Raw genomic sequence first — 16,765 nt, 5'->3', positions numbered from 1 at the left:
AACCAATCGATGTGTCTCTCTCACATCAATGTTTCTCTCTCTGTGTCTCTCCCCATCCCTTCTACTCTCTCTAAAAAAATCAATGGAAAAACATCCTTGGGTGAGGATTAACAAAAAAAGAAAAAAATGGAAAAGAAAGAAAAACTATTTTTAAAAAAGTCTTACTTCAATAATAATAGATGGAAGATCGTTTGTGATGAATTTCTGAGAAGAATCCAAAGCCTCAAGAATATTGGTCACTTTCACCTGGAAAACACAGCAACAATCAACATGGTGTCAAGTGATAAAAGGGTTTCATCGGACAGTTTGAGTATTGATGTGAGTGCTGTTAATTCAATCCCACACCACCACAGCTTGCAAGGCAAGGGGACCATAGAACCAGCTCAACGCTCCGAGGTTCAGGGGGAAGGACATGGATATGTAGCAAGCATTTCCTTTGAGCCAGATACTGGGCTAGGTCCTTTATCTGAATCACATCACTGAATACTCACAAGGATGAAAGGAAGGTATTGTTATGCCCCTTCATAGGCCAGGGGGCTGACTCTGCCCAGTGAACAAGCCGGGAAGCCTAAGACCTGGAATTTGAACTTTCACTCCAAAGTCCACATGCTTTGCACTGTCACACAAATAAGGACAACGCCACTGCCTATCCACAGGGCAGCTTGGTGCAAATTAGAGGTGCCCAGAGACCTCAGGGCACATAGCCTAGACCAGCAGTGGGCAAACTACGGCCCTCGGGCCGGATCCGGCCCATTTGAAATGAATAAAACTAAAAAAAAAAAAGACCGTACCCTTTTATGTAATGATGTTTACTTTGAATTTATATTAGTTCACACAAACACTCCATCCATGCTTTTGTTCCGGCCCTCCGGTCCAGTTTAAGAACCCATTGTGGCCCTCGAGTCAAAAAGTTTGCCCACCCCTGGCCTAGACAGTGAGTCAAGAGTGGCTTTCTGCCCCCACCTTCCCCTCTTAAAGGTCAGTGCATAGCTGCCTGTTGTCACCCTTAATTCTGAAGTGTGTTGGGGTGGCACAGGATCTATATAAGGCCACCAGTCTGTCTCAGATTCCCTTGGCATGGGACACACACTTATGAAATGGTAACCGTGACTGAAGGTACAGGGCGGTCCAGAGCAGAGTAAACCTAATAGGCTTCAGAGGAACTAAGTCAGACCTTGGTACGTCGACAAAGAGGCAGGCTCAGTGCTGCCCAGAGAGAAGACCAAAGGCCACCTGAGGAGCTCACAGTTTACTGGAGCAGTGGGGTGGGCGGGTGAGACCCAGTCAAATATGGCAAGAATCCCTATGATGAAGGTAAGCATGTGGAGCTCCGAGGAAAGCCCAGAGAAGGACATGAAGTTTTCTGTGGTGGGGCTAACCTTCAAAACCCTCAGGGCAGCCCATTGCATTAAATGAGAAATATTCCTGAGCTGCCCATTGACATGGTGGCTACAGCTGAATGCAACACAGCCCGGGAACTCAGTTTCCGTTATGGAAATGTTTCCAACTCAGAGAGCCCCTGTGGTGAACTGTATTAGTTGGTCATGGCTGCCTGGTGATGACAGCATGTTCGTGGGGCATGCTTTGGCCAATGGACATAGAGGAAGTGGCCATGTGCTGGTTCTAAGAAGTGGCTTAAAGGGCAACCTGTGTTCCTGTTCATCCTCTAAATTCCTGTTGTGCACTGAGAGGATGTGAGGCAACCCAGACAGAAACTGCTCCTCCAGGCTGGTCTCTAGGGAGGGCAACGTATGGAGAAGCCTGCAGTCCACCCAACAGTGAAAGTCTGTGGTCAGAAGGCACTGAGACCTGAAGGCTGTTTGTTAGGCAGCATTCTCTTGGTAAAAGTGACTGGTGCATCTTCTAAGTCTGCATCCTACACATCCAAGTGCAGCTTTCCCATGGGCCTAACCTTGTGCCAAAATGAGGTTTGTACCGATAGAAGTATTTACCAAAAAATCATGGTAGGAAAACCCAGTTTGGCATTTAAAATAAGTGAATCATTGAGACTTTTTAAACATGTAAAGTACCTGAAAAAGCAACATCTATGAAAGTCTGTATGCGCTTTATAATAAGACCCATGACTGAAAAAGAAAACACATCCTTGCCTTCAATCCACTGCCTCTTTGTTGAAGCTCCTGAATTTGATGGTGTAGTTCTTTCTAGTAAATAAACAGAGGCAACAGTTTCCAGCTTATGACACGAAGCAGCAAGATCACACACCTTGTGCACCCCCCTCACCCAAACCCAACTTTACTCTGAAATGGGTGTGATTCTGAAAAAAACAAACAAAAACAAACAAACACCAGTCTCCAGTAACCGTGTGCCGCACACACCTCTATGTGGGGAACTGGAAAACCAGGATGCATGTTCTAGAGCTGCAAAGGGCAGCGCATAGCATACAAGTCTGTTACTTAAAGTAACGCTGCCCAACACGAGTGGTTTAACGTGTATGGTTTAGAACAGGGACTGGCAAACATTATCAGTTTCGGACCAGATAGTAAAGAGTTGAGGTTTTGCGGGCCATGCCCTCTCCCAACCACTCTACTCTGCTCTTGCAGCCAAGAGCAGCCACAGATCATCTGTGAATAAGTGAGCAGAGCTGAGTCCCAATAAAACTTTTTGTAAAAGAGGGCAACAGGCCAGCTTTGGCCCACAGGCTGTGGTTTTCAGGGCCAAAGTTAGTTAACTTCTGGTTTATACTATGGGTCATGAGTACAGAATAACTTGCCTATTTGTAGACAGGTTGCTCCAGCTCTGAAAAGACCATGGAGCCCTGAGTCTGCTTGAAGGAAGGCATTTAAGAGACATGCAAAACCCATCTTTTAATGTGAACAAATTTGGCCCAGCCAGTGTTGCTCAGTGGTTAAGCATTGACCTATGAACAAGGAGGTCGTGGTTTGATTCCGGTCAGGGCACATGCCTAGGCTGTGCGTTCAGTCCCCAGTGTGGGGCATGCAGGAAGCAGCCAATCAATGATTCTCCTCATCATTGATGTTTCTATCTCTCCCTCTCCCTTCCTCTCTGAAGTCAATTTTATACACACACACACACACACACACACACATATGAACAAATTTGTGCTGGGCATAAACAAGTATGGCAGAAAATTGTGATGAGCACAGCACAAACATTAAGAAAATTCAGTAAGAGGATTTTTGGGATACACTAATGAATTAAAAAGTTAGAAGAAAAAGAGAGGGACTAGTTCTAGTAGCTTCTGAAGTTGAGGTCAGTGAGCTAATATGCTTCTCCAAATAGCTCAGCTTCTCGGCCTGAGGCCAATCGAATTTGACCCTTGTGACATGCACACGTGTCCTTGGGCCACAGGAAAGCCCGCCAGTGAAATGGGCCGTGGTCAGTTTGCAGGGCGATGCCAGAGGCTGACTGTTACCAGTTGCAGTTCCAAAGGCAGGAACTTGATATTGTGAATGTCTTTGATCTTGATTACGTTCCTTGTCAGGGACTCTTTTAAGACTCCGGGGGGCTACAGAGAGAAGAAATAAACACAGATCAACCCCATTTTTCCAGATGGCAGAGCACTTGAATGCCCAGCCCTTGTGCCATGGTATCTGTGGGCCTGGGAGCTGCCGGGAGGGGCCTCACGAGCTGTAAGTTTTAACCCACATTCATTAGCCATCCTGAGTGCCCTGGGCTGTGTTCCCACCCTCCCACCTCCCATAACAGAGCTGTAAGTCACTTTATAGTACCCATGTCCCTGTTTTGCAATGAGAAAACCAAGGCTTGACTGAGCCGGTGTTCTTGAACTCACACCGCAGCAGGGTTTACTGTATGAAGGGGTAAAGGTCCTCCTGCCCCCGTCTTATGGGTGAGGAAATTAGGGCACAGATGGGGAAATGTCTTGCCCAGGGTCCCACAGTAAGGAGGTGGCTGAGTCAGGATTTCATCCGGGTCTTCCTCCGGACCCCAGGTGCTCCCCCCACCCCCCTGCCGCCGGCCCATGCTCCGCTGCTTCTTGAAAGGGACCATTTTGTCTCCAGCCAGCAGAGCAGCCAATGAAAGGGATGCTGATGAAGGAGGCTTGGATGGGGACACCTCTTCTTTTTTTTCATGTATTTTTATTGACTTCAGGGAAGAAGGGAGAGGGAAAAAAAGATAGAAACATCAACGATGAGAGAGAATCATTGATTGGCTGCCTCCTGCACACTCCACACTGGGGATTGAGCCTGCAACACGGGCTTGTGCCCTGACCGGGAATTGAACCGTGACCTTCTGGTTCATAGGTCGACACTCAACCACTGAACCACGCCAGCTGGACCCCTCAGCCATGTCTTATTAGTGATATGGAGGACCACACGGAATCTCCTCCCGTGTCCTTAGTTACCATCCCCTGCGCTGCATGGAACACGTATGCAAATGGGTTTGGCAGAGGAGGGGTTGCTGAGGAGAAACAGAGCCAGTGATAAATCCATTATGGGCACCAGCACCAAGCACAGGCTTCGGGAAGAGCTGCGTGCACCCCGAGGCCACCATGGGAGCCTTCCCACGCTCAGATTTTTGGGCCACGTGGCTGTGGCTGCTGATGGAAACGTGAAGAAGTGCTTGTCAAGAAGGGATTATCTGCTGGGCTAGTGCGGCTCAGTGGTTGAGAGTTGACCTATGAACCAGAAAGTCACAGTTTGATTCCCGGTCAGGGCTCATGCCCAGGTTTTGGGCTTGATTCCTAGTGTGGGACATGCAGGAGGCAGCTGATTAATGATTCTCTCTCAGTGTTGATGTTTCCCTCTCTCCTCCCTCTCCCTTCCTCTCTGAAATAAATTAAAATATTTTTTTTAAAAGAAGGGGTTCCTTGTGGTGTGAGGAACCCCTTCAATAGCTCCCCTAACCACCGTGTTGGCATTGGATATTGACAGGGATTTCAGAATTTAACTGGGCCTTCAGGACTTACCAACTTGTTGGCGTGTTCTTTTAAACCACTTGCATATGTTAAGAGATTCACTTTTGTTAACGATTTACCTGTCTGAAAAAAGAGATTAAAAAGAACCATGTTATGACTATGGTTTTTTAAAATCTTAATAACGTCTAATAGGCAACAGAAGGAACATGGTCCATAAAATCGGGCAGACACTCATGCATAGCGTCTGCATCCGTCTTTAGACCCATGCGACCATACTATGCGACCACATGGAGAACAGAAGTACTGACTGGCACGTGCTGTCATGCAGATGAACCTCAAAAATGGTGGGCTACATGAAGGGGTCAGTGAAGGCCATTAAACACAAAGGTCACATCCTGCATGACCCGACTCATATCAAATACCCAGGACAGGTAGATGCATAGAAACAGAGCACAGGTTGGTGGCGACCAAGGGCCAGGAGGGGGGATGAGGGGCAGCTGCTGAAGGGACACAGGGCTCTGTTTTTGGGCGATGGAGGTGTTCTCGTGCTGGACAGAGGTGGGGCCTTGTGTCCCAGTGTGATTATCCTGAACACTAGCGATTGTTCACTTAAAAATAGTTGCTTTTCTATTATGTGAATTTCATCTTAATAAAAAAGTAAATCAAAACAGACTAAAAAAGACTTGTGGTCTAATTTCCCCCCCAAAGACCAATTGTGGACACATGGGTCATACATACCTCAGCCAAGTAAGTGTCATAATCGATTTGCTCCACTCCCGAGTCACTGAAATCCAGAAGGTTTCTTTTTCCTTCTTCTTTGAGAACAATGTCATCAAGGTTCACGCTCATCTTTTTAAATTCATTGTTCATGTACCTAATGTGCTGTGCAATAAGAAGTCATAAGTAAGTCCATTTTTCTCCAAAAAAGTCACAGAGGAGCAATGAAATTACACCAGACAGCCCTGGCCAGTGTGGCTCAGTTGGTTGGGCGTCATCCCTTTACCACTGAAAGGTGAAAGGTTGCTGGTTTGATTCCCAGTCTTGGCACATGCCCAGGTTACGGGCTCCATCCCCCATGGGCCGGGGGCGGGGGGGGGGGCATGCAAGAGACAGTCGATCATTGTTTCTCTCCTTCTCCCTTCCTCTCTCTCAAAAAAATCTGTTTCTTTTTTTTTTTTTTTAATTACAGGAGCCCGACCAGCATGGTTCAGTGGTTGAGCATTGACCTATAGACCAGGAAGTCAGAGTTCGATTCCCCGTCAGGACACATGCCCCGGTTTCAGCTCCATCCCCAGTAGGGGGTGTGCAGAAGGCAGCCAATCAATGATTCTCTCTCATCATTGATGTGATATCAATAAAAATATGTTTAGAAAAAAAATTACACAAGACAAAAAAAATACACAGGCACTTGACTGGCATTTCTTCTTAACTCTTCCCTCCCCTCGCACCCCTCCCCTGCCTCTTTCCTTATGCCCTATGCAGAGCGCTATGTGAGGAGGTGGGGTGCAAAGCAAAATAACAGCACATCTTTAGTCTCAAGGACCTCAAAAGGCAGAGGCAATATCATAATAAAGGCACAGGACCTGCACCAGGACACGAGGGATGGGGGAGAACCTTCTAGGAGAGGAGGCAGGGAGGGCAAAATAGAGGAGGTGGCTTCTGAGTGAGTCTTAACGAAAGAGATGCTGAAAGGGGGCGGGCAGGCTGCATCCGGGACAGGAGGCACGGGCACTGGACTCAGGTGGTTGGGGAGCATGCATTTATGGGAGCAGGGAGGATGGCCTGGGGTTGTCCTAAGAGCCAGCTGGTAGTGCCGGCGGTGTGTGGTGCCCGAGGATGCTGGGCCCTCCGCACCCACCGCTACTCATCCTGGCACACAGAGAGAACGTCCGATGACAGGCATGATGGGGAAATGTGTGGAGGGCATTTATTTTGGGCTTGGTTACAAAATTACATTTTTATTTATGTATATAGGCAAGGTATATTTAGGGAATATAATCAATACAAAATGTGTATACTGTAACCCCCTTTTTTAAATTTTTAAATTTGTTTTGTTAATCCTCACCCAAGGATATTTAGAGAGAGCAGAAGGGAGAAAGGGAGGGAGAGGGAGAGAGAGACACATGCCTATTGGTTGAGACACAGCTGAGAAACCCAGAGGGCCTAGAGGAGTAGGGGAGTGGGGATGGCCTTGACAGATGGCACCCTGGGCTTAGGCAGCTGAAACTCTCCTGCTCCCTCTGCTGGTCAGAAGGGGCCATTCCATCCTGTCCCCTTCCATTCCTGCTCCCACGCTGTCCTGGGCCCAGGGCCAGCCGAGCTCAGGAGCGCCCATAGCTCTCGGTGCCTAGCCCCCCTCCAGGGACCCGGCAGAAAACGGTGGCCAGTCTTAAAGAGCCAATCTCCCTGCGAAGCAAGTGGGGCTTGCTCCTCTCAGAACAGGAACCCGCAGGGAGACAGAATCTTTCCCTTGGAGGCCCTGTTAGGGGACAATCCACTGGAGGTACTCATGCCTCAAGAGAGACACCAACTGGCGGGGCGGGATGCACGTGTTTTGGAATTAGAACATACGAAGTGTCACTCCAAAATGGTTCATTTTATATGAATTTCACCCCCTTTTGAAGCAGCAAAGACAAGTGGATTGGGGAAAGAGCCACGGGAATGCCCTGGCGGGTTCCGAGTGCGTACCTCCTCAACGGTGAGATGCTTACTGACATTGTAGACATTCTCCAGCTGCAGGGCAGTGTAGATGCCTTTGTTGTCTTTGCAGTCTCTGTGGGGATAAGCAGAGCGACCATGAACCAGAGAGGCAGCTGTGCCCCCCCCCCCCCCCCCCGTCCACTGCCAACGAGGAAAAGAAGGGGTAACAGTCTCTGTTTAATCTGTGAACAAAGTGGCCGCTGGGGGTCCACGCAGCAGGCTGACACCAGCGGCGGCCTGAACCCCCGGGGCGCCCACCATTCCTGACTTCGTTCCCCACTTTACAAAATGTCCCGTTTGGGAACAGATTCAGTGGGATCGGTAAATATGTTCTTCTGTCTGTCTCCTCTGTGTTCTTTCCAGGTCTATAAGGAATAACACATTTATACATCGGAAAGAAAGAAATTCTCATTTACAAACACCCTAGCCCAGCCTGTGTGGCTGGGTGGTTGAGTGCTGACTCATGAACCAGGAGGTCAGGGTTTGATGCCCGGGTTGGGAGCTCAATCCCCAGTGGGGGGCGCGCAGGAGGCAGCTTATCAATGACTCTCTCATCATTGATGTTTCTCTCTCTCTCCTTCTCCCTTCCTCTGAAATCAATAAAGTATTAAAAAATTAAATTAAAAAAAAAACAAAACACTTGCTATAAGTAGGTGTTACAAGGCATATCTTGGGCTTCATTAAAAGGTTCTGTCAAACCTCTGCCAGCCCATCTCTCTCTGTATCCCCTGGGCTGAGCTTCACTCACTAAACACCTGGTTGGAGGCACATTCTAATGGCAGGATGGAGACACCCAGGGGGCTACCGACAGGTCAGGATCCTTTGGCTAGAAATCTGACTTGGCCTCACCTCTCTGCGCTTCCTTAAAATGAGAAAACCACCTCCCCTGAGCCTCATCTGATGCATATTTCTGTCACCCACACAGCCAGTTCCTGAGGGTGTGTCCTCCCTGGGCTGCAGCCAGAGTCCTCTAGTCCTGAGAGGTGCCTGGAGAAGAAACACTCCGCATCCCTAGGAGGTGTGATAGCCCTCCGTAGAGAGCCCCAAGTAGGCTGGTGCTGCTGGAACAGAAAGCTTGATGTCCTAACAGAAGGAAGACTAGAGTCCTGCAGGAGCCAGAATCACAAAGAACGTGGTCGTATCCTCTCCACATAGGGATGGTTTAATCGTGCACAGAAACACCAATGGATTGATAATGTCTGCCTAGAACAGTGGTCGGCAAACTCATTGGTCAACAGGGCCGAATATCAACAGTACAACGATTGAAATTTCTTTTGAGAGCCAAATGTTTTAAACTTAAACTATACAGGTAGGTACATTGTTATGAACTTAATTAGGGCACTCCTAAGGCTTAGGAAGAGCCACACTCAAGGGGCCAAAGAGCCGCAGTTTGCCAACCAAAGGCCTAGAACATGCTGTTGAGAAAGATCCTGAGAGGTCTCTGGGCCGAGTAGAAGACCACAGTTGATTAGCAATGTCTGCCAGGAGGGCAAAGTGAAAGGATGGTGAACACATGCGCCACTCACTCATCTGCTGTCTCTGCTAGAGGAGCTGAGAGACACTGAAATGTCATTCCTATTGCACAGCGAGGAAGTGTACCATCTAAGATCACAGAGGCCTGGTGGCAGAGCCAGGACCGGAGCCCAGGCAGCCCCCGCCCCACAGCCTGGCCCTTGAGCTGCATCACCATTTGCGCGTCTGTGGTTTGGACCCACCCACTGACTTTGTGTTACGTGGCATGTATTTGGGGCAGGGTGGTCCTTGAACAAGAGTTTTCACAGGGTCCTGCTATGCATTTTAGAGTCACTTTCACCAGTGTGTCCTAGTGCTCCCTGGACAGGGGGACCTTAAAGCACCACCATTCCAAGGTCTAGAAGGTTCTCAAGGGAAGGATCAACTTCTTGGTCTTATTTCTACTATTTCTTTGGTAAGACTAGAGAACAGTTTAATTCTGAAACTGGCAAGTCTGACCATTAAAGTTAAAGGCACTTGGAAAATAAAATTATCATTCTGAATATAAACAACATTTGAACCAGCAAAAAAAACTTATACCTGTAAACTTGTTCAATAGTGAGATTAATATCCATATTGTTAAGTATCTTGCCAGAGAGATAGTATTTCCAATTCTCATTTAGTAAATATGGTGTGTCCATAATCTAGAACAAATTTTAAAACTTTTTAAAAAGAAAGGCAGTTTTCTGGGGGAAGGTCAAGGGCGGGGGGGAGAAGGAGACATATGTAATACTCTTTGTAATACTTTAAGTAATAAAACAAAACTTTTAAAAAGGCAGTTTTACACTAACATATACACATATAATAAAAACAATGTTATGTTAAGTATATTTTAGGGATTTTCATGTCATGATGCTCCTCATTGATGTTCAATTTAAAAATATAAAACAATAGTGTGGTTGGAATAAATCAAACCACCACTGGGTAGCATCAGCAGAAATTATTGAAATTACTTTGGAGAACACTACTTTTTAGTAAAACAAACACATTAGAAATGACAAGAACAGACCATTTTATTAAGAGTAGATAATAGAAAGCCACAAAGCGGTTAACCCAGCTCCTCACTACTTCTCTCTAGACAAAATGAATTAACACTTACACATTCTCTGACTTCACATCATATATATTTAACATGGGCTAATTCATGCATGGCTGTGTGTGTGCTTGAGGAGTGGAAATGGTTTAGAAATATCCCCCACTTTTTAAGAATTATTTTTAACGATTTAACACAATATGGAAGATAATAAAGTTTAGTTTGATGTGTTATTACTATTTTTTTTTATCAAGAGTCCATGTGAGGATAATATGACAAATCTATGCTCTCAATTTAGCTTTTCTCAACCAATCAAATCATTAAAATACCATGACAACAACTGATTAGTTTAATAGCCATTCACCTGATTTTGTGACAGATCCTGAATTGGAAAATATATACAGTAAAACAGGGAAACATAAATATGTTTAAAAAATCAGAATCTGGAGAAAAACATTGGAGAGCCAAACTTAAAGGGCAAACATGAAAACCCAAACGTCCTTCTAATTAAATGAAGCTAAGTGTGAAATGCCCCCCTAGACTATGTGGAAGTTGGGTTTCGAGGGAGAAAATGAGGCTTGAGACCCACTTCCAACTGCCTCCTCATACTCTGCCAAGAACAAACTATCTTGCCAGGAGGCATATAATTTATCATCCCCTTCACTTCAAATATATGGTCTCAAACCATCTGTGTGGGCAACTGTCATCTGGGAAACTCCTTAAAATGTCAGAAACTTCCTGGGGTTTGGAGGCACCCAGGGATTTATCTTCTGATTTTCCAGCCACATTTGGGAACTACTGCTGAGCAAAACTTTCTTCTCCCCAAATATTAAGGTCCCCATTGATACACATGCTTTAATTCCTGGTATGATTTCACTTACAAAAAAATAATAATAATAATAATGGCATATATATTTTTTGCTCTGATAGAAGGAATATCAAATAGAAGGAATATCAACTTTTTGAATAAAAATCAAACTACTCATCTTTTTGCACTGCTCGTGAAGAAACCCAAAGTTTTGGCTCCAGCTCTGCCTTAATGGTAACAAAAACCTCATTTAGCCGAACCGGTTTGGCTCAGTGGATAGAGCGTCGGCCTGCGGACTCAAAGGTCCCAGCTTCGATTCCGGTCAAGGGCATGTACCTTGGTTGCGGGCACATCCCTACTGGGGGGCATGCAGGAGGCAGCTGATCTATCTCTCTCATTGATGTTTCTAACTCTCTATCTCTCTCCCTTCTTCTCTGTAAAAATTCAATAAAATATATTTTAAAAAAACAAACAAAAAAAACCCCTCATTTACCTGGAATAACTTCCTGTTTTGGTAAGGTTCACAGACCAATTTTTCCATATTTACACCAATGACAAAAGTAAGAACCACAAAGAGCATCGATATCCAACAAAAGAAGAAACTAACTCCAACCCCACTGCAAAAGAAAAAAAAGAAAAGAAAAGAAAGAAAATAAATAAAGTTAAGAATTCTATAAGGAATTGTTCATTATTCAATATTACCTATCAGTAATTATTGTTCATTATTCAATATTACCTATCAGTAATTACTGACTCTATACTCAATGCAGAAGAGGAACCTGCATCTTTAGCTGTTTACAGGTCAAATGAGTCAGCTTACCCAGGAGTGAAGACAGAAAGTGGTCAGCACAGTGGTCTTTCAGTCCTGGGCACAATATGTACTTAGGGAACCCTTAAGGCTTATTCCTGGTCCACCTGCAGCCAGTACCATGGTTCAGACATGGGCTCTGAGTTACTTGAGTGAACCAAGACTTTCTGCAGAGGACACTGTGAATGGGAGGTTCTAAAGCAAGAAATGTACCCTTGGGAGTCAGAAGGGGGCCAACATGGCTCTGCATCCAGAGCACAGAGTGTGGTGAATGGCAGCCTGAGAGGCAGGTAGGGATGTAGCCAGGGAAGGGAGGGGCTTTATGTTCAAGAGAAACACAATGCAACTTCTCTCTGAAGAAGAATACTCTTGGAAGAGCATGAAGTTTCTGGATTTTCAAAGGGAACAAGCTAGATGACCATATAGATCAGTGTCTGATAACAGGTCAATCTTGAACAAGTATCTGGTGAATATACAGATGGATGGATGGATGGATGGATGGATGGATGGATGGATGGATGAATGGATGGATGGATGGATGGATGGATGGATGGATGGATGGATGGATGCATGGCTAAATAGATGGGTGGATGAATGGATATGAATATAGGAAAAAACAATGGGAATAAACAAAGCAAACTTGGACATAATTTTCATAATAGCTGCTTTAAAAAGGAGCCCACCATAAACAGCATGTTTAAGCTTACCTATCAAAGTGCAACTAATTTAGAATTTTCTTTGACTTTTTTACTCTTGATGAAATTTCCCAAATTGATAAAAGTATAATCAACCAACACATCGATGGAACGCAGTGCTCAGCCCAGAGGACCACCATGTCACCTACTCTCCTCTGAGTTCCCACCCCTCCACTGGCAAGGAAGAGCAAACACTCACACCATGAGGAAGGTGCCTCCGGTATTTGAGATGCAGCCTCGTGTGGTTGGGGTGGCATTCTGTTTATAGCCAAACACGCCACACAACAAGCCCAGGTAATAAAAAATCATGATGAGAGTCAGAAAACAGCAGATAATCAAGCAACTCAGCCACCTGGTGAAACAAGCACAGTGCTATTATACATGAAAGAGGTGACATCCTCATAACACAAAAGCTGCCATACCGGGGCAGAAACAATTGAGTATAATACTTGGCAATGAAATATTAGAAGCCCTTGTTAATTCCTCAGAAGGTGATGTGAAATGATGCCTTCCCACCACTAGTCTTCCAACCCAACCAATAAGAAACCTTAATTTTTATCTTGGTTTTGAAGCGTTCTCACTCCATGGTCATAGGATTATTTTCTTCCTTTGCTTCACTTCTGTGGAGCTCATAAGCAGGGTTTGCTCACCTTCTCCAAGGCTCCAAGTAACAATGAGCCTTAAGACTTTTACGTTCTTTCAAGGTTCCTAACCCTGGATGCGCTTATTAGAATAATGAGGAGGTGGAAACAGACCAAGATTATAGTCAACAGACAAAGAAATATTGAGCTCTTTTCCCAGGTATTTCTCTAAAATATTTTGTGACTGTACAGATGTTTGGTGGGCACTGTCTCCTCCACAGAAACAGAAATTCTCCTCACAGTGAGTGCGTTTTAGAATTTTACGAGCATCCTAAATCAAATGCCTGCAGAAGGCAAATACCAATTTTGCAATGGTCCTGTGTGACATTTGAGGATAATGGATCCTCAATTAGGTCTTCCTGGCAGTCCTAGAGTGTACATGAAGCTTTTCCGGCAGCTGATGCTAAAAATGCTTCCCAACCTTTAAAACACTGAAAAAGAATTTACTTGTGAGACAAAAGCCTTTCATCCAATTAAAAGCAATCTTGATAATTATAATAATAGCCACCTGCATTCCTTCTATGGCATTTGTTCCAGGTCCTAGGGGACACATAATTCAATAAGCCATGGAATGTGGCCTCAGAAATCCTTTTCCGTTAATGCATGCCTCATTGGCTTAGTTAAATTTCTTTTAAAAATGAGCTGATGGCCTCTGGGCAGGGGGAGCTGGCAGGTGGACAGATAACTGTACCCTTCTTTCCATTTGTGAAACTTTAACGAGACTGTAAGTTCACTGAGAAAGGGTCTGTCTTATGTTTGCCCTGATTCCCACTGGGGTGGCCTCGCCCCACGATAGGAAAATGGTCTGTGGATTACAGGGCAATAATGAAGAGATAGTCAGATGGGGTTGAAAATGCACCTCTGACAATGTTGTTGCTGCCTTAAGTGAGTCACTTCATTCTCCTGAGCCTCAGTTTTCTACAAAGCGAGGCTATAAATAGAACACAACACAACCAGGGGACGTAGGTGCATATTATACAAGTCACGCGTGCGGTGCTGGTCGGCATGCTGTAACCATTCCCTAATGGCTAGTGATTATTGTTATGGTTTATCTTATGCTCTTGCATAACAAATAACCCAAATAGGAATGAATGTCTCTGAAGTGTCCTTGGGTTTGGGCAGTGAGAACACTTCCAGGGGTGGGTCATGGGGCTGAGCCTTTCAGAGGGGAAAGTGCTTCTCAATGGCTCACCTGATCCTCTGAATCCCTCAAGTCGCCAAGTCCTTCCCTCTCCAGCCCTTGGTCTGATATTCTGCCCGCACCTCCCAGGGCCAAACCCCATCAGTAGCACTTTCTAATGGGGCAAATGGCTGCTTACCTGATCTCTTGGAACAAGTGACTGGGTTCAGGGATGCACTTTCTGCAAGCACTGACCTCTCCATATTTATTTTATAAACCAACGATGAAAAGAATATTACCCAACTGCCCTTGTCCTTCTTAATTAAAGTTTTAAAATCCTGGTACATGCCTCAGATAATTATCACTACGATTCTAGAAGTCACTAATGACATCAAAAGTGGAACTTATTAAAAATTTGGCTCAAGAACGTCAAGTATTCAAGTTAAATAAAATACGGAATGCATCCTGAATTTGCAGGTCAGCTCTGCAGAAACTATGCTCATGTTCTTCATGTAGTTTCAATTGATTTTATTTTTTATTTCCATAATAAATTTACTTATAAGGTTTTATGATCTGTGATTTTTTTTATTTTTTTTAAATCCTCACTTGAGGATATTTTTCCATTGATTTTTTTTTTTTTAAGAGACAGTAGAAGGCAGGGAGGAAGGGGAGAGAGAGAGAGAAATATCGATGTGAGAGAGACACATTGATTGGTTGCCTCCTGCATACTCCCTGACCAGGGCCAGGGATCAATCCTGCAACCAAGGTATATGCCCTTGACCGGGAATCAAACCCAAGATCCTTCAGTCTGAGGGCTGACTCTCTAATCACTGAGCAAACCTGGGCAAGGCTGTGATTTTTTTCAATTATAGTTTACATTCAATATCATTCTGTATCAGTTTCAGATGTATAACATAGTGGTTAGACAATCATATACTTTACTGAGTGCCCCCCCCCCATAAAGGGATTAAGAAGTACAAATTGGTAGCCACAGAATAGTCACAGAGATATAAAGTACAGATAGGGAATATAGTCAATAATATTGTAATAACTTTGTATGGGACAAGGGGGGTCCTTGAAATATCATATAATTTCCATTTTAGTGTATGTCCCAATGAAGTGAACAATTCAACTTTTCGAGTGAGCATCAACTAGGGTGAATACATTGGGTTATGGTCTCTTCGTACAACTTGCTCTCCTAAGATTATCTTGGTTATAAGGTCAAATTTACCGCATAGCAAGCTTCACACTCCTAGTTTACCAGCTCAAAGGAGGCACTCACCTGTATGACTCATATTTTTCCACCCTAGGCAATTCCCGGTAGATGTTACTTTCAAGGTCATTGATGGAATCCAAGAAAACTGACAGCTTTTCCTGAATGGGAACCTTTTCTGCTATCATTTTGATATTTAAACCAATGTAATTCAAGGTCCTTTTGACAGCTGGAAACAAAAACACCTCAGTCATGCATTCCTAGAGGAAACAGAAGCTTTGTTTGGGCACCAAAATGGAAAAAACTTGAACCACTTTCACTTTTTCCCGTGTTATGTGTGCACTTGAAGTATGAAAAGTTCTGCACCAAGCGGGAATGTAGCCAAGACCAGCAAAAAGCAATTACTTAACAAAACAGCAGGCTAGGGGCATGGACTTTGATGATATGGTGCTGAAATCAAGCCAGAGTTTTCTTCCTACTTATTTTATTTTACCCATTTTATTTATTTATTTTTTTATTGTTTAACTTATTTTTTTTAAGGGTCAGATAATTAAAATGTACTGTGTACCTACCCCAGGCCAGGCACTTTTATCAATATTAACTCATTTATTTCACTGAGATAGATATGCTTATTCCCATTTAATACCGGTGACCCTGGGGCTCATAGATGTTAAATACTTGCCCATGTGTCTTTTTCAGAAAGCACTGGAAATGGAGCTTATCTAACTCTACAGCTTCTGTTAAGTGACTTCTGGAAAACAACTTCATAACCTAACAATTCCTTCCGCTATGTGCCGGCATCAGAAACACACCAACTCTCTGGGGCTGAAGTTGTGAACAAGGGACTCCAGGTGGTATCTTTGTTAAATTAGCAGCCAGGGAGGGTGAATGGGGGGGGGGGGAAAGGAGACATATGTAATACGTTAAACAATAAAGAATTTAACTTTAAAAAAAAAAAATTTTTGTGTGGCTCATGCAAACTGAGCCTTGTCAAAGCACATCTGTGTTTGCTACATGCAAAAAGCAAGAATATCCCCAGTGGTCAAACAGTCCTCGTTCATCTCCACCCTAGCCTTTCAGAGAGGAGGTTAAGTTCTAGCTTTCTGGAAAGTGTCGGTAATGGCCGGTCGAGAATAAAGGCCACGTGGGGTGCAGGTTGTCCCCTGGCCTGGCATTCTCACAAGGTGTACTGAGAACAGACCAGGCACTTAAAATCCTGACCCTGCGATCTCCGCAGCAGCCAAGACAAGGAGCACAGTTCTCTCGAGGCCATCTGGGTCTCCTGGTGAATTCTGGGTAGATGGGAGCATGGTCCAAAATGGAACTACATAAAAGTGGTGGGAACCTTTTTCAAAGTGTGTTGCTCACAATGTCACT

At 44.6% G+C, this 16,765-nt stretch overlaps 1 protein-coding gene across 1 annotated transcript in view; it reads right to left on the bottom strand.

Moving 5' to 3' along the window:
- PROM1 (prominin 1) overlaps positions 1–16,765 on the bottom strand; it is an 88,354-nt gene that overhangs the window by 7,892 nt on the left and 63,697 nt on the right. Inside the window, exons 12-21 of the mRNA XM_059675250.1 lie at positions 15,458–15,617; positions 12,614–12,766; positions 11,405–11,528; positions 9,611–9,714; positions 7,547–7,631; positions 5,597–5,740; positions 4,910–4,981; positions 3,395–3,487; positions 2,109–2,162; positions 166–246 (exon numbers count right to left, since the gene is read on the bottom strand). Of these exons, the coding sequence (XP_059531233.1) occupies positions 166–246; positions 2,109–2,162; positions 3,395–3,487; positions 4,910–4,981; positions 5,597–5,740; positions 7,547–7,631; positions 9,611–9,714; positions 11,405–11,528; positions 12,614–12,766; positions 15,458–15,617 (1,070 nt within the window). The remainder of the gene's footprint in view (positions 1–165; positions 247–2,108; positions 2,163–3,394; positions 3,488–4,909; positions 4,982–5,596; positions 5,741–7,546; positions 7,632–9,610; positions 9,715–11,404; positions 11,529–12,613; positions 12,767–15,457; positions 15,618–16,765) is intronic.

Source organism: Myotis daubentonii, chromosome 1 (genome assembly GCF_963259705.1).
Source record: "Myotis daubentonii chromosome 1, mMyoDau2.1, whole genome shotgun sequence".
Classification (NCBI taxonomy): Eukaryota; Metazoa; Chordata; class Mammalia; order Chiroptera; family Vespertilionidae; genus Myotis; species Myotis daubentonii.
This window is presented reverse-complemented; position numbering and strand designations above follow the sequence as displayed.